This window comes from Mixophyes fleayi, chromosome 3, assembly GCF_038048845.1.
Source record: "Mixophyes fleayi isolate aMixFle1 chromosome 3, aMixFle1.hap1, whole genome shotgun sequence".
Classification (NCBI taxonomy): domain Eukaryota; kingdom Metazoa; phylum Chordata; class Amphibia; order Anura; family Limnodynastidae; genus Mixophyes; species Mixophyes fleayi.
Genome location: NC_134404.1, coordinates 337,756,721 through 337,777,962, shown reverse-complemented (window position 1 = coordinate 337,777,962; position 21,242 = coordinate 337,756,721). Strand labels below are relative to the sequence as shown.

Here is a 21,242-nt window from a genome sequence, read left to right as displayed (position 1 = left end):
ACAGTGTCACAGTGTGCAAAAAAAAAAAATCAATTTCCAAGTTGATGGTAGACGGCGATACGGCGAGAGCCTGCAAAACCAAATCCTCTCCAGCCGCATCCCCAGGCAGTTTATACATTATCCTCAGAGAAAATAGTGTACCTACTTTATATAAGTGTTGGCGTTCCCCTCTGGGAACACATACGGATGCTTCTTCCGGAACACGTGCCCCACCCGGCTACAGGGGATGATTTCCAAGCGTCCGCCGCACAGCCACACACGGAATGAGATCTCTGAAAGACATTAAGTTCAGTCGTGTCTTATTCCTATTAGACGAGTCTAAAAAAAAAAATAGATCAGATTCTTCTGTACTGCGGATTAAACAGGTTGTGTAACACACAGCAAAACCTAATCACAACTAGCTAGAAACTCATTGGAGCGGATCCCCTCCTGACTGCAATAATACCTTATCTACGGGGAAGAGAAAATACAATTCCTCTCTTCACTGACTCACTCTATCAGACAGGAATTCCTTTGAAATAAAGGGGGGAAAAAAATAAATCTTCCATTAATGAAAATATATTTCTTGTAAAGCGGAAAGCGTGCACTGACTAGACATATAATGCCAATGTTTTGGTTGTTTTTTTTTTTTTTTTAAAGAAACCAGATTAAAAAAAATAGATATTGAATGCCATTTTATCCTGCCGTTATAGGACAGTTGCCCAGTGTGAAGGAAGGTGATAAAAATAACTTATTTCCTATCCCTTTAAACTGGGATTTGACGGATTATATACTCCTCATACATTAAATGGTGATTGTTGCTTTTGGCAATCAGCTAGAAATCACTAGGAGGATTGTGGGGGGTTTTAGTGCTGGGCAGAGAGGCATTTGATTGGTTGTAAGAAGGCAGCATGTGATTGGCCCTCTTAACTCAAAAGAATTCTCTACACTGATCTTCTTTACCACATTTCAATTTTTTTTTCAACCGATTGCATTGAAGCCGGCGAGTACACAACCTGTTTAAAACTAAAAAAAAAATAACAAATTTGATAAGTTATCATCATCATCCGCTATTTATATAGCGCCACTAATTCCGCAGCGCTGTACAGAGAACTCATTCATATCAGTCCCTGCCCCATTAAAGCTTACAGTCAAAATTCCCTAACATACATACACACAGACCAAGAGAGACTAAGGTCAATTTAATAGCAGCCAATTAACCTACCAGTATGCTTTTGGAGTGTGGGAGGAAACCGGAGCACCTGGAGGAAACCCACGCAAACACGGGGAGAACATACAAATTCTAAACAGATAAGGCCATGGTCAGGAATCGAACTCATGACCCCCACTGAGCCACCCTGCTGCCCCATAAGTTATATGGGAAGTAAGCTGTACTGCAAAGCTGCCAACAATGCCAATTTTACAAAAAATGGACCTACTTGACCACACCCCTGCTCTCTTTTGATCCCTCACTGATATATATAGGCAACAAACTTTTGATATAAATAGGTAATTTAAAAACTGGAAATTGCGTGTAGGTGTACTGTCTTGCCTTTATTTGAACATCAGACATAATTAAGATATTGCTCTCTGCATTCTGCCATACTTCTGTAATGGTCTACCCCATATCCCAAGTTACTAACTGGGGAAAAATAAAATAAATATTTGCAGTAAATTATGCTACAAGATCATGGTATTTCGACCTTCTGCCAGTTACTTGTTTCACAAGAGCAAAGTATTTCTGTTATCATCCAGTTTTCTCACTATCCGATTGGCTAATAAACAGGTTACACACGGACGGGCAGGAGATGAAGACTGAATATAATAAGGTGCTTATACCTTCACTAAGCACGCCGTAATACAGATCCCTGAGCGAGAGGTGTAACTAGACATTTGTGGGCCCCATAGCTAGAATTTGATAAGGATCCCCATGTAGTGGTCAATCTCTCTTATATAAATCTGGCTTTGACAGGGAAGACACTCGCCCTGTGTATATATGGCCACAGAACTCCCTGCTAGCTTATAACATCCTTATGGTTTCTGGTAAAGATCTACAGACAGAGAGAGACAGACTATGTTAAAAAATTTTAGCAGCCAATTAACCTACCAGTATGTTTTTGGATTGGGGGAGGAGACCGGAGCACCCGGAGGAAACCAAAGCAAACACGGGGGAGAACATACAATCTCCACACAGATAAGGCCATGGTCGGGAATTGAACTCAAGAACCCAGTGCTGTGAGGCAGAAGTGCTAACCACTGAGCCACCGTGCTGCCCTGATTTACGTTCCACCTGGCGTCACTTATGAATAACCTGTCTGGTTTATGTAACCATATTGCTACTAACATAATTACACACGGCATACAATAACATAAGTTAAACAAACGCACAAGAACATTGAATATACATAAACTGTAAGACAACGAGATGGTGACAGTTCATAGGACGCAGATAGCGCCATGGATGGCGAGTGTCCATCTACTTTACTCACACAAGTCTAAAAATGGCACTTTGTGGTTTCACATTCACGTAGACTCTTGTTCTGCTCATAATATAACCCCTCTGTATATTCATCTTTCTGCCAGATAAGGACATTGGACAACATTTCACTGGCGGAATCCAGATTTGTGTTCCCGGTAATACCCCCAGCACACCGCGGAATAAACTGACAATTGTTGTCCCAGCTCTATTCATATAGACTATAAATATATAAAAAAAAGCTAATTTACAAATAAAGGAACTCACTTAGAGTTGGATGTACTTCCGTCTTTGGGGCGTAAATATACACAAATTTCTGTACTGCATATAAGCACCAAAATATGCTTATATCTAGATTGGAGCACACCTTAGACTTGCAGCCCCTTACCCCTGGAGAGGATGATCGGGAGCAGGCAAGCGATAGTTGAGTAAGGACATGTGCAGGTAAGTGTAACACACCCTAGAGATGTGACCCAACTACACTTGGATGCATCCACAGATATGGCGCATCTTTTGCCGGTACCGGATGCCTGGTCTACAGGTACATGATCACCGTCTAGCTCAGTGATGGGCAACTTGATACACTGCAGGGGCCACGTGGTTTGGCCCTCTAACCTTCTAAAGGGCCACACATTACCTTGATCTCAGTAATAAGATAAAACAATACATTGATTCAAAGAAAGAGGCACCTATCTGTAATAACTTACCAGCAGCATTTTACACAAGTGTTACAAGCTATGACAAACACATCTGACAGTGAGGCAGGAAGGAGCAGGGGCCACAGGTGAAGGCTCAGGGGCCTCCCTACATCTCCAATCTCATCTCTACCTACACTCCTACCCGCCCCCTCCGCTCTGCCTGTAAACGTCGCCTCACTGCTTCACTGATCACCTCTTCTCACTCCCGTCTCCAGGACTTTGCCCGGACTGCTCCCCAGCTGTGGAACGATCTTCTACGTTCCATCAGGTTAGCATCTATTCTCAAAGGCTTCAAGCGTGCCCTTAACATTCATTTCTTTATTTAAGTCTATCAGTCCTCCTCCTAACTCCCTTGTCCCGGCTCTCTCCTCCAGTTAGTACCACCCTATTTGTTTCTCCCCTTTCCTTTAGGATGTAAGCTCTCAGGAGTAGGGCCCTCTTTCCTTGTGTGCTCCTTCTACTATTCCATCACCCTCTGTACCTCTTGGTCTGCTTCCCTAGCCCTGTTTTCCCTGTTTTCTTAACTTCGGCCTACTTCTTGCTGATTTTTACCATCCCTTTCACTATCTGTCCCAGAAATATTCTGATTTGCTTTACCCTGTCACCTGTGTTTGTATATATTTTTGTATCATGTAGTGTCTTGGTTTTGTTTTCTGTATATGTAATGTACGGCGCTGCGGACCCTTTGTGGTGCCTTAAAAGTCAAAGATTATAATAATAATAATAATAATAATAATAAAAATAATAATAAAATGGGATTCTCACAGTAAAGAACTAACACAGTCAAAATGTTATTCCCTATTCTTGTGCATGAATTGTGTCAATAGAGTTTTGTATCCATAACTAACACTTACTTCTGAGCAAGAATTACTTCTGAGTTATGAGTTAGACGCAGGGCCGTAACTAGGGCTGTGCTACAGGGGCGACCGCCCAGGGCGCAACACTGAAGGGGGGCGCAATTTAGGAATATTTTAGGTTAATTTGGTTAAAATTGAGGGCTAGGGGGGCGGCATTTGCCTTTCTCTCCCAGGGCGCTAGAATTCTAAGTTACGGCTCTGGTTAGACGCATCTTGAGATACAGTACGACTCAACCTACGTACATAAATCTGCAATAATTGCCACAGAATGTTTATGAATATCCTTGGGGTACTAAACTCAAAATTGACATGGGGCCCATGGCGCAGAATGGCAAGACAAAAGCGGAAGACGAAGATTGTATCTCTGTCAGAATGCACCTCTGCCGATAGCAGAAATCAGCCGCAAAACTCGAATCACGCATTACTTCATGTTAACTTCACTAATTTATAAGTATCATGGAAATTATCTCTGAAAATAAAGTAAACTTAAAAAAAAAATAATGATATTTAATTCTCAAATAGCATTACATTTCCTTAAAGTAGTAGTATACAACCATGGCATAATATGGTAATATGTTTAGCACTGGTTCCTAAAGAGAGAATCTTTGTATGGCAGAGTGGAGGACATATGTTTGAAAAAATAATAATATAGAGTCTGATTTAACTTGTAGGGTTTGAAGGTGTCTTTTTGCCACAGAGGCAGCAGGGTGTGTCTGCAATCACCAGTGCAGCTGATGAGAACTCCTTCTTAAAGTGAAGGTGGGAATGTCATCTGGCCATTAAGCTATGGCTGTGGGAGGAGTATCAAGTATAAAATCCTACCTGTTTCATTGTTTAGTGTGACCAATGCTGGATAAGTCGACCGGTGTCTAGAGAGCTGGTCTGTTAATTTAGCGTTAGGGTCACCAGAAATTATGTGGAACCTACTACTTTGCCATTTTGTCAATAAAGCAAAGTAAACAAGAGGCTTCATCTTTCAGTTTGGTTCATAATCAAATTTATGAGACATTTAAAAAAAAGTTAATTGGTGCCCCTGAACAGGGAAGACTTAGTTAGCCTATTTTGGACTATACGAGTATATAACTAACAAAGAATCCAAAGTATACTGCTAGTCATCTGCTCTGCGAGACGGCACAAACACAGGAAACTTTCCTTATTCTAACGTGTTAATAAGTGCTATAGTGTGGGAGGTGTAGAGAGCTCTCAGGGCCGCACACTTTCTTCTGCAAAGAAAAATGGAAAACAAAGGTGGGAAAAGGCTGCGCTGTGCTTGCCAGAGGCTTGAAATTCAATCAGAATATTGACTGTGTGGATGCATAGCACCAGATAACACATACATAATAGCTTCCCAGATCCCAAAGGAGGACACTTTCACTTGATGAGTCAATAAATCCTAGGGAAAAAAAATAAAAAATACGGAAGAAAAAACTGATTAGGCCGATTCAAATTTTCATATATTCTGCCTGCTATATAAACCAATTTGTCACTCTCAATATGTCTGCCAGCTGTGACAGGGAGAGTGGCCTATTCTCATTAGTCAGAGATGGAAGATCATAGAAGGGAAATGCAGAAATACCTGCGACTGCAAGACATGTTTTATTTACAGAGTTCTAAAGAAAAAATGACTCAACCTATCGTCCTTTAAAATATATTGTCCTGCTTGCTGCTGGTGACAGTTAGCCAACATGAATAAATATAATGTAGCACTGAGCCTGTCAAACGCTATCAAAGTGTACTTTTTCCATGTGTCCCAAACTTTTAAATCTTTCTTTTAAGCTATCTTTTTTTTTAAATTATTATACTGAGTGTCTTTGTGTCCAGCCTTGATTTTGTTGTTTATTTTGGGGTATGGGGAGGGGGTTTGGACAGTCTGGAGGTGAACAAGGACCAAACGGGGGTTGGGCCCCTTACAGTAAAGTGATTTATTTACTGTCTATGGTTGGATGGTTCGACAGTTTAGAGAAAGCTGTCCAGTTTCACAATTTCAGAACTTGGAGTTATCTATGGGTAAAGATACTCCAAATTATTTCAAAGTGGTTCTTGAATGAGTTCTAATGTTTGAAAAATTGGCGATAAATACTCAAACTAAAAGTTTAGCCTTAAAATTCAAACTAAATTTGAGCAAGATGAACAGGTTCACACATGTTTGAGAGATTGTTCAAGCTTAAATGGCTTTGTGGTAAAGTATTTTTAATGTTTTTTTTCCTGTGAACTGGGAATTTGAACTTCAAACTCAAACTTCGAACCTGAACACAGAACCTTTAAGAGTATTACCCATTTTTCTCCACAGAAATTTTTTCCAGCAAGGTGACACTAATAAGTAACCGGGTGGGTGCAGTGTAAAACTTTGCAATAGTATTAAAAACTTTTGGCAGTAATTTCCCATACCTGCCAGGACTGGTCAGACTGGTGGTCAGTGGTCTAATACACACCGCTGGCTGTAGTGCTACCACATTTAGTGAATAAACTCAAACATGTTCAACTCGGCTCAAACATGGTTGTATCCAGTGTCGAACTGGGGCATGAAGGGCTCACCGGGGGACTGCAATGCTGGGGGCCCACCAGAAGGGGTGTGGCCAGCCATCAAAGAGGTGAGACCAGACACTAGAGGGGGAGTGGTCAGCCCACGAAGGACAGATAGCACCATAGTGTAGTATATAAAGAATGCAGTGTGTATGTAAAGAATACACCTGCCGCTTAGATTGGGCAGAACAGTCACCAAAAATCTGTGTTGTCCCAGTAGACTCAGAACATTTGACAAACTGTCCTACCTGTTTTTGTCACTTTTATCACCTGTGGCTACTGGTTTCTTTAGCTGCGGCTTGTCTGGATCCTGGAATGTTGGGGACCCTATTTGGAAAAAAATGGGCACATTAAGAAAATTCCAACCAGCCCCTGCGTTAAATCAATAGGATTTAATTAATACAATTAATACTTAGGTCTTCCTCCAGTCCCAACATTAAAGTAATAGTATTCCCATTTAATGAATAAACCTATTTCCCTCCCTCCAGACAGCCCCAGCAATAAATTAATAGCATTTATGTATAATAAATATACCTATTTCCGGCAACCACTGCCATTAAATAGTTTATATTCACATTTAATAAATAGGCCTCATGCTCCTCAAACTCAGCCCTGCATTCAATTAATAGCCCCCAAACCACCCCATCTTAAATTAATAGTCCCCACTATAAAATTAAATTACTCCACCATCACCCCACAAGCAAAATAGCACTCATTAGTTATCCACCACCTACCACACACACACACATTACATTGCCACAAGCCCGCTGTGCCATCACAAACACATTACTGTGCCCCTTCATCACCAGGCTGTGCGTCCTTATGATCACACTGCGCCCTCCACGCTGCTTTTGCTCCCCCCTTCTCCTGGCCCCCCTTTTATCACACTGTGCCATGCTGCTTTTGCTTCCCACCTCTCTGGGCACCCCTTTATCACCCTGTTCCATGCTGCTTTGGCCCCCTCCACACTCTGCCATGCTGCTTTGGCCCCCTACACACTCTGCCATGCTGCATTTGCCCCCCACTTCATACTCTGCCATGCTGCTTTGGTACCCCTTCACACTCTGCCATGCTGCTTTGGCCCCTTTTCACTCTCTGCCATGCTGCCTTGGCCCCTTCTCACTCTCTGCCATGCTGCCTTTGCCCCTTCACTCACTGCCATGCAACCTTTGCCCTCTTCTCACTCTCTGCCCTGCTGTCTGTGTTCCCCCTTCACTCTCTGCCATGCTGTCTATGCCCCTTCTCATTCTCTGCCATGCTGTCTATGCCCCTTTTCACTCTCTGCCATGCTGCCTTTGCCTCTTCACTCGCTGCCATGCTGCCTTTGCCCCTTCACTCTCTGCCATACTGTCTGTGCTCCCCCTTCACTCTCTTCCATGCTGCCTTTACTTCCTCTTGCTTCCGTTCTTGAACTTACCTTTTCTATCAGCTTCTTTCTTATCTTCTTCTGTCTTCACTCTTCTTGCCAACTGCTCCTCACTGAACATTGGGCGTGATGACGTCAAGTCAGGGGAACACCGCGGTCACATGTGTATTTTTTTTTTTAAAGTTACACGCTCCCCCCACCATTGAAGAGGAGAGTGATCAGCGTCGGGGCCTACCAGGGGATAGCCTGGCCCCCCGGTGGCCCAGTCTGACCCTGGTTGTATATATACATTTTGACGTTTATTTTAATGTTTTCATACTTTGATTATGTTATAAAGTACACACCATGGTGGTCGAACCAAAAACTCATTTACATTTTTTTCAAAATTGATTGTACTAAAAGTCCAAGTTTGTTTATATTTCAGTGTAACACTGACACAGAGATACTGAGCACCCATAATCCCAGTCTCCAATACTTGTCAGCAACTTGGACAAGAATTTGTCCAGCTGTGCTCTTGGCACCAGAAACTGGATTGTAAGCTCTGTTGTACAGAAAATCCATATGGGAAAAAATACACTTACAGATCTGCATAAAATGAGTGACGCTATATAATAACAATTAGAAATAATAATTGTCATGTAAGAAATATACTGCAGTAATGGTGTACTTTCTTTGCTAAACCAATGTGTCTTTCTCAGTTACAATTTTTATGGCTTAACCATGACATTTTTCTACATTTATAGAGCACATCCCAAGGGACGTTTGTATTTCTCACCATTATTAATGCATTTCTTAGTCTGAATTGAGCTGCTGAAATTATTTGCGGGGGGAGTAATGGCATCTATCACGGCACTCACAATGCATTTGCGGCGAAGCTACCAGCTCGAGCGCTGCTGCCCGCTCTTAGATTGTGTGGTGTAATAGAAAGTGTCAGTTTCTAAACTCCCGGCTTGTTCTGGCTCAGTCATGCAAGGCCTCTCATCCCGACATCAGACACGGTTCTGTTTCTAAGTAATTCCATTTGTATTTGTGCCCTTGTCACTTTCCTCAGACAGATACAGATGGGACATGGGTATTGAATGTTCCTTCATCTCCATCTCATTAAATCTCTAAGCTGTAGCACAAAGGGATACATAAATAGGCTACTTAATACAGCAAGTGGCATCCGTTCTAAGAGGAAATTCACATGTAAAAAGAACTAAATCAAGGTTGTGTCAGATTAATAGATTGAAAACCCTAAAAGTCTTTTCAGCAACATAAGTTCACAAATATCACACTTTAACGCTATTGTCCATATTAACAAGGTTGTCTGCACAGGGTTATTAAAGTCTGCTAGAGTTAGAATGCTTCTGGTGAGATATGAAAGGAGGGAAGCGTGGGGTGTGGTTTCATGTGTTCTAAACATGTGATTGGTCAGCTAAGTCCAATCCTGTGCTTTCAACACTTGAGATACCATCTCCCTTTCATCCCTTCTATTTCCTCCCAAGAAATATAAAGTGTTCTAATCGTTAGTAACGCTGCCTACAAAGTTCTAATGAACAGACCAGGAAGATTTACCTAAACGTTAGCAATTGTGTAACTATTTGGAAGCAGTGCATACATGTAGACATTTGCAAAGCATCCTACCTAATAATTATCCAATATGTAATATATTATACTGCCCAAGTGACTAGAATATTAAACCAGCCTGTGCATTTAACACTTCACCAGCCTGTGCCCCATCACACGTCGTCAGCCTGTGCCCACCTCGCACTATATTAGCTTATGACCTCTATATCTCTACTAGCACTTTCCTTCTCTGCAATGTATCTGCCGCAAATGTTCAGAACTTGTTCCATTAAAATTTATCTTTTACCACTTCATGACCAGTAGTTTACCCCCTTCATGACGGGCAAGTTTACCCCATTCTTGATTGTACCCCATTGATGATCGGCAGGTTTACCCCATGACAGGATTACTTTGCATCCAAGACCAATTGTCACCCCTCTGTGAATTTTTCATCCAAATCCATTCATTGGAAAGGTCAGAACAGGCTCCCCGGGTCAAAGTTTTGCCCAGCGTACACCAACCATTAGGTCCGACCGGGACCTCAACCCCGTAGTATGTCTTCTGGGATCCAATGTTGCCAGTCTGTGAAGTTTTCATCCAAATCCATCCATTGGAAAGGCCAGAAAAGGCTCCCTGGGTCAAAGTTCTGACCAACATACACCAATGAGAGGTCCAACCGGGACCTCATCCCCCTAGTATGTCTACTGGGATCCAATGTTACCCCTCTGTGAAGTTTTCATCCACATCCATACAGTGGCAGGCTCAGAACAGGCTCCCCCGGCCAAAGTTCTGCCCAATGTACAGAAACGGGAGGTCCGACCAGGACCATTACCCCCCTAAAACCTGACCAGAATCCAACTGGACCACCGTTGCGTTGGTCTCATCCCAATCGGTGCAGGAGTGTCCAAATGCATAACTGGACAGTTAAACAAACAAACAAACAGATATTTTTATATATAAGATCCCAAAATTGCATTTGTTGAACAGAGCCCCCATGCTTTTCAGTAGCATTTAAATCCTCTTCTACTTTGCCCAAAATATCCACATTGCTCTGTCAGGGCCTAATTCATTAAGGCACACAAAACGAATGTGTTGTGTATTTTTAAAAATGCATGTAAATCGGGGATATACACGTCCGCATTCAACAAGGAGCGGATCTGAAGATACGTCAGGTGATGAATACGGGTCTCGATGCGCTCTGCTCTAACAGACAATACACTGCAGGATACGTCCAATACATATGTAGAATATAAAGACCCAAAAGGACACACATAATTTTTGGATGTTATGAATTTATAATGTACATAAAATGCATTGTTACAGTTGCTCCTGATTGTAAACACATGTTCTAGCTTTATACACAGCTGTCATTGTCAGGTGCCATCCCCGCATTGGCCTCCTGTGTCAGTCAGTGGCGCACGCAGGGGGAGTTTCTGGGTCTCCAGAAACCCCCCCCTCCGCTAAAAAGTGCCCTACAAGTGCCCTACTGTAGTATACAGCAGCCGTGGCGCTGTCTAAGAAGCGTCCACGGCGGTGCTGTATTGTATACAGAACCGCAGCGGACGCTTCTTTGACAGCGCCGCGGCTGCTGTATACTACAGTGCAGCCGAAACGGCGCTGCCGCGCATGCGCGGCAGGTCTCTAGATTTTTTTTTTTCCCGGGGGCGGAGGAAACCCCACCCCTGACAAATCCTCCGTGCGCCCCTGTCAGGGACAGACATTGTAGTGTGTACCCAGCCTTAGGGCTAGATTTACTATCAGGCGTGATGCATGGCGTTTTGAAGCCGCCATGCATCGCCGCGGTTTTCCGGCGTGTTTGCATATGAAACAGCCGGATTTACTAATGGACGCATTTGATCTTCATTTTGAAGCCGCCGGCGATGTCACGGCGGGATGTAATGCTCAAAGCCGCCGGCGGCTTTGAATAGAACATGGCGCTTTTGCTTTAAATGACGGCGCTTTCGTGTAAAGGCGGTTTTTTTGAAAATTACACCTGCCTCATGGCCTGTTACTATTGGCTATTTTCAAAGTCAGGAGATTTGACATCACAAGCCCTATATAAACCACTGGCCTGACACTTTTTCTTTGATAGGGGTTTGAGGAGTTTTGTGAGAGGAGTTTGGAGGAGAGTTGTTTGCTGAGAGTTTTTGTGAGTTGGAGTTTGGTGGCTTTGTGTATCTGAGAGAAGTGTGAGTAGTCCTGTGGTTTTTTCCTGTTTTGTACATTTATTTTCTCATTTATTTTCGGTATTGTCTTTTTTGTATTTGACTTGTCCTTTGTCTGTGTTACTTGTGTGTGATTGTGTGGAGAGTGTGTCTGTACTTAGTGTAGTTTGTCCTTTGTGTTTGTAAGTCTTTCTGTGTTTTGTGTGTTTGACATTTCTTTGTCATTATGTCCAGAGAGAGGAGGGGAGCAGAGGCTGAGGAGAGGGAGATGGAGGTTGAGGGGTCAGAGGAGGGAGAGGGAGAGGTTGAGGAGACAGGACAGAGCAGGAAGACCAAGACAGGGAGGAATGTGCGTTTCTCACATGATGAGAATTGTGTGTTGGTGCACAATATCATTCCCTGCTACGAGGTGATCTTGGGGAACCTGGCAGCCCGGACTCCGCTAAGGCGGCGCCACCAATTGTGGGGGAGAGTGTGCGACGCTGTTAACGCGGTGGGCCCACTAAAGAGGACAGTGGCGCACTGCCGCAAGAGATTTTCGGACATTAAGAGGAGGTTGAAGGAAAAAATGGCCCAGGAAAGGAGGTCCACAAGACGCACGGGTGGTGGCCCCCCTCTTCGCGTTGAATATACCAGCTATGAGGAGGAGCTGCGGCAGATAATGCCCCGTGAAATAGTGGAGGGAATTAATGTGCAAGACACAGATTCGCCCTCGTTTGCCCAAGTAGTTGGTGAGTGATTTGTCCTTTTTAAGCTAACAATATTGAAAATGTTTTTTTATTGTAAAAGTGTCTTTTTTCCATATAAAAGTGTTTTTTTTACTCAATCAGTATTTAAAGGGCAATAATTTTGTTTATAACTGTTTTTTAATGTGCAAACACATGTCTTCCAAAGATTTATTATTTGTAAAAGGCTTTTTGCTGCAAATACATTGTATGCTTTTTCTAATACATCCAGAATCACCTGGACCACAGTTGAGTCCCATTCCTACAGCTACACCTCCACCTTCAGTCAGTGATTCGGCCACAGAAGAGCAAGCAGGTGTGTGATTTATATTTTTGTGCTAAATAATGGAGTTAATTGTTTTTCTGTGGAAATGTTGCTGGCAATGTTTTTTTTGTTAAAATATGGTGTGCTATGCGACCTTAGGGCTACATTTACTAAACTGAGATGTTGGCTAGAGCAACCAATCTGAATATACCTTTACTTTATTTATTGCATTCTACAAAAAGAGAGCTCAAATCTGATTGGTTGCTATAGGCAACGTCTTCACTTTTTTACACACGCAGTTAAGTCAAAATACCCAGCATGTACTACACAGAGGGAGGACTGAAATAGGATTTGTGTACCCCAAGGCACGGTCTAGCCAGATATTGCGTAATAAATCACAATATTTGTAGGTTAAAAATACTATGCTTTTTTAGCCCCCTCAACCATACATAGTTCATATGATACTGGGTATTAAAAGGATAATATGTGCATCCTTAAGCAGGTAGCATAGGACAATAAATCATTAATGCAAAAATTGTGAAACAATCTGTAGTTTGTAAAGATTATTCTTTCCTATCAAGTGTTCAGAATGCAATATACAAACATATTATATCCTATATACTTACCGTCATTTTCATACACAGGGCCCTCTTCATACCAGGCACCTCAGGTGGAGTCCCTCCAAATGTCCCCTGAGCCAGATGAGCAAACCATAATCACCCTGGAAACAGTGGATGCCCCTGTGTCTGGTTTCCAGGATGTTGCACCTGGCCCTGCTGAAGCCCCAGCACACCAGCAGCCGGCACCTCAGAGTATGGACCCAGCCCGTGAAATGGCGCAGTCTATTGGTGCTTTCCAGCAGCAGCAATCAGTCTTCATGGAGAGCCAAACTCGCAACATTTCCCAAATTGCGGCCCAGTTGAGGCGGATACACCGCACAAATAGCCAAATTCCTGCTGCAATCAATCGTCTGGCTAATGCCTGGGAGCAATCCAATCTGCAGATGGCCCAAATGACTGGGGCTGTGGAGGCATTAAATTCCTCCGTTCGCGAGGGGAATGCGAACCTGACCCGGCTGGCAGGCAAACTGCAGCAAGAACTCATTGCCCGCTTGCCTGCACCCTTTTCCTCGGCCAGCACAAGTACCGCTAGTACGCCAAGCAGATCGGCACAGAGTACTCCTCCAAGGAGAGGTGCTCGCACCAGGGGTGGGCGAGGCAGAGGAGAGAGTGGGGCAAGACATAGCGATATGCAAGCAAAAAGGCGTCGCTAGCGCTAACACATGACTATTGCCTCATGCTTTTTTTATTTTGTATAAGCATTATCCTTTATTATTTATTGTGTTGTACTGCAATAAATGCAGTTAAATTTCTATGGTGTCAGTGTTTATTTTCTGCTAATTAAACAAGAGTATAGTGATGTTTTAAAAAACTAGGCACTTAAATCATTTACACATTGCCCTCTGACTGTCACAAACATTGCACTCACATCAAACACATTTTAGAGAAATAAATGTTTTTCCTATTGTGTAGTAGTTTGTAATGAGACGGACTCTAATCTGCCTTCCGCCCTCTGTGCTCTGCACATCACCAGATGTGACACAGACCCCTTCTGCTTCAGTGTGTACTGCACTAATCGGTGGGGTAAATTGATGTAATGCTAGATTATGTATCAAACAGCCAGCCAGGATAATATCAGACCCCTTTTCAGGTGCATACATAACCACCCCACCAGATTATTCTAGTAAGCTGAACCTGGTTTACCAAAGTACAAATGTACGCTATAACACACCTCTACTAGTGGGTTTGTGCCTGAATTTGTGCTGTGCAGATGTGTGAGGATGCAGCAGAGGAGTCATCAGCCAGAAACCCATTCTTTATTGAGTACAGGTAAAATTGCTTTTACACTCTGTTAAGGGATTTGTTGCAATATTAAACAAATGTTGAACTTAGTAAAAAAATTGCATCGTGGGAAAACAGAAGAGAAAAAGAAACCCAAATTACACTGCCATTACAAGACACTGGCCTTTTAACATATACAATCCCAAAGGGACAAACTTTGCACATGAAATGGCCCTTTCCCTTCTGTTCAGATTGACCAAATACCTCAAACAGCACACTGTTTGAACAATCTCGCCGCTCACAAGCAGCGCTTTCATTTTGGTCTTTTGAATGGCGGTTTTCCGGCGCCTTTATAAACCCCCTAATAGTAAATCCGGCTGTTTGTATGTGGAGCATTGTTGAAACCGTCACGGCGCTTTATACAGAGGCGGGTTTGAAAACATCATTTCTGGCCGTTTGGATGGCGGGTTTAGCGTTAGTAAATCCGGCGATGGCTAAACCGCCGGCAAACCCGCCGAAAGTCGGCGGCTTTACAAACACGCCTGATAGTAAATCTAGCCCTTAGTGTTTGATCTATTGAAGTTTCTTGTCAAACAATTTATTTCAGGCTAATTAAATACATGTCATGACACAATAGAAGAAAAAATATTGTCTCTCTCTATATTGGCTCATATTTCCAATAAACAAAAGTCCTTTAAAAGGGGAAAGAGAAAACTTTGTAAGCAATACCACATGAAATTAGGAATGAACCCAGAGATTTGATATGAGAAGCCGGGACAGGATGTCAACCTAGTTTTAGAATTACAGACGTGGAGCTTGCTGCAGATTGTAAAGCAGAGAGATGGGAAGCGAGGAATCCAGATAACAGGACCTGGCACTAATCACGACATGGAGAGAGAAGAACGGATTAGAGAAAGAGTTATCTGCGGAGTGACAGATGAAAAGAGGCATCTTACCTGTTTAGGAGAAAGGAATCAGAGACTCGGCACTGAACAGAGAGCGGAGAACGATTTAAACCTCAGCCACTTCCTTGGGGATAGGATATGTTATCAGTGACAGAACGGGGGTTTAGGTGAAGGCTAACAGTGAATTTAAGAACAAACTTTTAATTGGGACAAAGATTGCTCATCCCTGGCAATACCAAGGTTATTTAGGATAATGTAGATAAGAGACAGTCAACCTTCAGGATGAATCACAGCATGCACTAGATGGCTGGATAGTATGGGATGCAGTTCAATATGGTGAATGATGAAAGTTCTATATACGGGATGATGACTAGAGATGAGCACAGTTGTGGTGAAAGTTCACGCACAACGCTGAGGTGCCAACTCCGGTGATATAGCCTTCGACCTCCGCTTTTGCTTGCCATATCATTCTTTTCCCAGCCATCCCTAATGATCAAAGAAAGGTCTAGGTTTATCTGTGTGGAGTTTGTATGTTCTCCCCGTGTTTGCGTGGGTTTCCTCCGGGTGCTCCGGTTTCCTCCTACACTCCAAAAACATACTGGTAGTTTAATTTTCTGTTATCACATTGACCCTAGTCTGTCTCTGTGTGTGTATATATTAGGGAATTTAGACTGTAAGCCCCAATGGGGCAGGAACTGATGTGAGTGAGTTCTCTGTACAGAGCTGCAGAATTAGTGGCGGTATATAAATAGCTGATGATGATGATAAAAGGTCCCTGTTTTTCAATATTGCCCAGCTGTCCAAAATAATGCCCCAGGTTATATATAATTCTTACCATCTGATCTTATAGCTCATACTCAGAGGTGCTGTTTATGTACATTTTTAATATGAACATCTCATAGCATTGGAAAAACACGCACTACAAACCAATTTTTTTAGTATTATGACACCTATTAGCGTTTCACTTTTCAGAGGAGTAACATGTCTTGAAATTGGATCAATATATTTGGCAATGATTGGTCAATAAAATATTTAATAGGCAGGATGGTTAGTGCAAACCAGAGAAGTCGGCAAGCAATCGGATGTGACCTGGGAAAAAACAATCAATGGGCGTCTTCTCAAAGCTCACATTCAGGGGCCTAATTATCAAAACCTCGAGATATGAAGGATTTTCCATCGCTGCTTATGGCTGAGATAGAAAATCTTCTCTCGCTGCAACCTAACAATAACATTTCACAAGGGCAACTGAATGATACTCAGCTCCCCAGCGATATTAACCAGCAGCGATAACCCTACTCTTACCGATTCGCCAGGCCGGTTTGAGAGCATACTTGAGCCGCCATACATGCACAGTGGAAATGATAGCTCGGGCTTTTGATAAAAAACATAAAATAAAAAATAGTACAAAAATAAAATAAAATATTTTCTTATATTTGAATGAAGAAAAAACGCTTTATTTAAACAATCGAGCATTTTTCTTGTGCAAAGCCTTTGCTATCACCATCCGGAGATGGTAATAGTGATATGAGGACTGTGGATGTACTTGCATGGGAAAGGCAGTGAACCCCAGCGAAAGCTATCTCATCGATACGATAGTCTTCAATGGTTGGGTGCTTTGGTAAATAGCTAGAAGCCCTTTCTCCTTTCTTAAATAGACCCCTCAGTGACTTGCTCACATTTCTGTCCTGCGCTGATTACTGTTTAATAAACATTATATAGACCTTTCTAATGTTCTTATTCCCAAAATAACTAAACCCAAGTTGTTCTGTGCCGTATTGAAAAGTTACGAGAAATCAGCACATCTTCTTGTCACATTATCATCAGCAGTTGAGTTTGAAACAAATTCCTTCCCTAATGATTATATCATGCAGGATGTAAAAGCTGTTACTATAATTGACTTTTTAGTTGCAGTTAATCTGCGTCAACATCCTCTATTGCAAGGAGATTATCATGCTGGGCTCAGGACGCCCCGAGGAAATATATTGATTAATGTCTACCAAAAATAACAAGTCATTTGAACTGATTTACCTTTTTTCATAAAATCAGCAGCGTGATTTAAGCACTTTCTATTCTTGTAACATTCCAGGATATCTCTTGGTAAATAATAATCTACTTAATGAGCTTTTGCGAGATGGAAAATGAATATCAAATCATTTCATTTTATGGGGGTTGGAATGACTTTATTTCATGTTTGTATATTTACACGTTCAAGTCTGTGATTACCGTAGTTGAAGCGTAATCGTTCTAGGAAGTAGTGTAGCTGCTACAAATTATAAAGGACGTGATCTACAACTTGTTTCCTATCCTTTGACCTGCCTACACTCATACTAGGTGATTTCAATATTCCCATTGATAATCTCACTGTCTCTTCTACCACTAAACTTCTTTCACTTAATTCCTCTTTTGGTCTCTCCCAATGGACCTCATCTCCCACCCACTGTGATGGGCACTCCCTTGACCTTGTCTTCTCCCGCTACTGCTCCATCTCTAGTTTCTCCAATTTAGCCTTCCCACTCTCCGATCACAACCTCCTTTCCTTCAGCCTCACCTTACCTCATGCCCTTCCCCCGGAACCCAAATACACACGTACACAACGAAGCCTAAGTACTCTTAACCCAATTAACAAACTTCTCATTTTCTAAAACTATTTTCTCCAATGACTGCATTGTCCTGTCCTAATCAAGCTGCCGCTTTCTATAACAAAACACTCACTTCAGCCCTAGACACTGCAGATCCAGCTACTACATATGGTCTCCGACGATCCAAACCCCAACCATGACACAACAACAGACCCGCTACCTGTAAAAGTGCTCCCACACTGCAGAGCGCCATCTCGTTCATATCCCGATTTCCTCCACTATAAATTTATCCTTTCATCTTACAGCGCTGCCCTTTCAATCGCCAAACAAACATTCTTCAAATCTCTAATATCCAACCAGTCTTCTAACCCACGTCGCCTCTTTGCCACCTTTAACTCACTTCCCTGCCCACCTGCACCTCCTCCTCCTTCCTCCCTGACTGCCCATGATTTTTCCGCCTATTTCAAAGACAAAATTGACACCATTCAACAAGATATTTCCTCATGCCAAATTCCACTCACTCCACGGACTCTACTCTCCTTTACCTACACTCCACAATCCAAACTTAATTCAATCTTTACAGTAAATTAAGACAAAGTTTCTGTACTCATCTTATCATCTCACCCTACAACCTGTCCACTCGACCCTATTCCCTCCCAACTACTCTGCCCCCTCTCCTGTCCACCTCTAACTCACTTCTTCAACCTAACTCTCTCGACTGGCACATTTCCATCCTCCTTTAATCATGTGCTCATCTCACCTGTTCTAGAGAAACCATCTCTCGATCCAGCCTCTCTCGCCAACCACCACCTATTTCTCTCCTCCCCATTGCCTCCAAACTACTTGACCAATTAGTGTACAAACACCTGTCTCACTTTCCCTCCTCTCCTTCCATTCTCGAGTCTCTGCAATCAGGAATCCGCCCCCAACATTCCACTGAAACTGCGCTCACAAAAAGTGACCAATGATCTACTTACTGCAAAATCTAAGGGTCATTTCTCCATACTCATTCTCCTGGACCTCTCTGCTGCTTTTGATACTGTAGATCACCCTCTCTCCCACACACCCTTCACTCCATTTGCCTTCGTGACACAGTTCTTTTCTGGTTCACATTCTGCCTATCGAACAGCTCCTTTAGTGTTTCTACCTCTGGTACATTCTCCCCTCCACCCCCACTAACTGTTGGGGTCCCACAATGCTCTGTTCATGGCTCTTTACTTTTTCATAGTACACCTCTTCTCTTGGGGCACTAATTCGCTCATTCGGCCTCCAATACCACCACTACACTGATGACACCCAAATCTATATCTCTTCCCCTGACCTCTCTCCTTCTGTACTATCTCGTGTAACCAACTGTCTTTCTGCTATCTCCACATGGATGTCCCAATGCTACCTAAAGCTCAAAATGTCCAAAACAGCTTATTATCTTCCCTCCTGCCAGAGTCACCACCTGCCCTCAGATCTCCCTCACTGTCAGTAACACCACAATCTCCTCAGTCTGCCAAGCCCGCTGTCTTGGTGTCACACTTGACTCCGCCCTCTGCTTTATTCCTCACATCCAAACTATCTCCCAGTTCTGTCGACTCCACCTTAAAACATTGCCAGAAAACGCCCTTTTCTTCATCAACATGCTACCAAAACTCGTATCCATTATCTCATCATCTCCCGTCTTGACTACTGCAACCTCCTGCTATCTGGCATTCCTGACACCCATATATCCACACTTCAATCCATCCTAGTTTTTATAAGGCAGCGGAATGGCTAGACAAAGGTGCCGAGAGGAGGAGGCGTACAAAGGCCTGTCGGTGTAGTGGGAGGAGCCACCAACTTGGTATGGCAACGCCCCCCTTCTGCTGTTATGGATGGGGCCCCAAGAAGTTGCCTTCAGGACAGCATGTCCAGTCTGCATACCCTGTTAGTACTGCCAGACATTGTGCAACTACAAGTCCCAGCATGTCCCGCCAGCAAACCTCCAGCCTTTTAATAATTCCCCCAATTAGTGTTTCTTTCCCACCCTGGCTCTCCCACTGCTGTCCGATCTCAGCCGACCTCGAAGGGAGTGTACTGCAAATACAACGAGAAGCGGTTAAGAAGCGTTTACATAGGCGTTTGGCATGAACAAGATAACAACACTTGTAAATGCATCTAAAGGCAGATTGAACGCGTACATAAATGCAACATGGTGTTATGTGCAATTTAACATGTGATAAACATATTGCAAACAACCGTGTACGTAACCTGACTGTGACCTGTAAGCAGGTCTTCCCCTCTATGACCGGAGCCTCCATAGAACAGCGCACGTGTCACCCTCTGTATCTCTCTAAAGTCTTAAACCCTCTACACACGGTTTTCAGGTTATGTAAATGCATGGAAATTTCCATGTGTTTGCCGTGTTTCGAAACTTAAGAAAAAATACAGTGATCTCTAACGCTCGTTAAAATGCATATCTAACGCCGGTGGGCACGTGGCCTTACATTATTGCTACGTCCAAGAAGCCATTGTAGCTCTCCAAAAGCCAACAGTTCCCAGCTTCCACCAGTCTGACAATCTCAGAGACTCTCACTTCTCCGCGCCAACCACAGAAGCAGAATTAAGACGTCTAAGCAACCTGACTGCATAGTTGCTGAATTGAGTTCCCAGCGGGATTAAGCACACACAGTAATCACATCACATTCTTCAAATCACTTACACTCATACTGGATGACAAGACATCATATATAAACCATACCTGATACTAATATAAAGAAGCTACATAGGTTCTGTACAAAATAGACACGTGACATGCAAAGCAAACACGCACAACAGACTCAAACCATATATAAATTATACCTGATCACATGCACAGCTAATGTTCTGATTGACTAAAGGTTGGTCAAGCCCTGAGATCGTTGAGAAAATTTAAAGCTTGATAGCAACATTGAGAAGCTACTGTAGTAGCTAAAATTTGCAGTTTATTTAATGATGGAAATAAGTGACCTGGAATACAGAAATATGGCAGTGTGCAGTGAGCAACTTCTGAACTGTTTAGGCTTTCAACGAGAAACAGTGCACTATAGTTCTCCCTCCACTACAACATCAATAAATTCACTAGTAGCTGTTAAGTCTCCTGAATGTTCCTAGTCTCCGTATTTTTACCCTACCCTATACCTTGGTCAAAATGTGTGTCCGCGACCTGCGATTTATCATTATACTCATCCATAGCTTGCCATTTGTTTTGAAGGCTCATTCACACACATGTGATAGTAAAATTGGTAAAATGCATGAGAACTAATAGCTACTATAGATGTTTTTTATTGATGCGGTATTAAAGTATTA

At 42.7% G+C, this 21,242-nt stretch overlaps 1 protein-coding gene across 2 annotated transcripts in view; it reads right to left on the bottom strand.

Annotated features, from left to right (window-relative positions):
- The window catches only part of GALNT14 (polypeptide N-acetylgalactosaminyltransferase 14), a 378,447-nt gene that overhangs the window by 29,527 nt on the left and 327,678 nt on the right, over positions 1-21,242 (bottom strand). For both annotated transcript variants that reach the window (XM_075204367.1, XM_075204366.1), the window contains exon 10: positions 146-272. In XM_075204367.1, the coding sequence (XP_075060468.1) occupies positions 146-272 (127 nt within the window). The remainder of the gene's footprint in view (positions 1-145; positions 273-21,242) is intronic.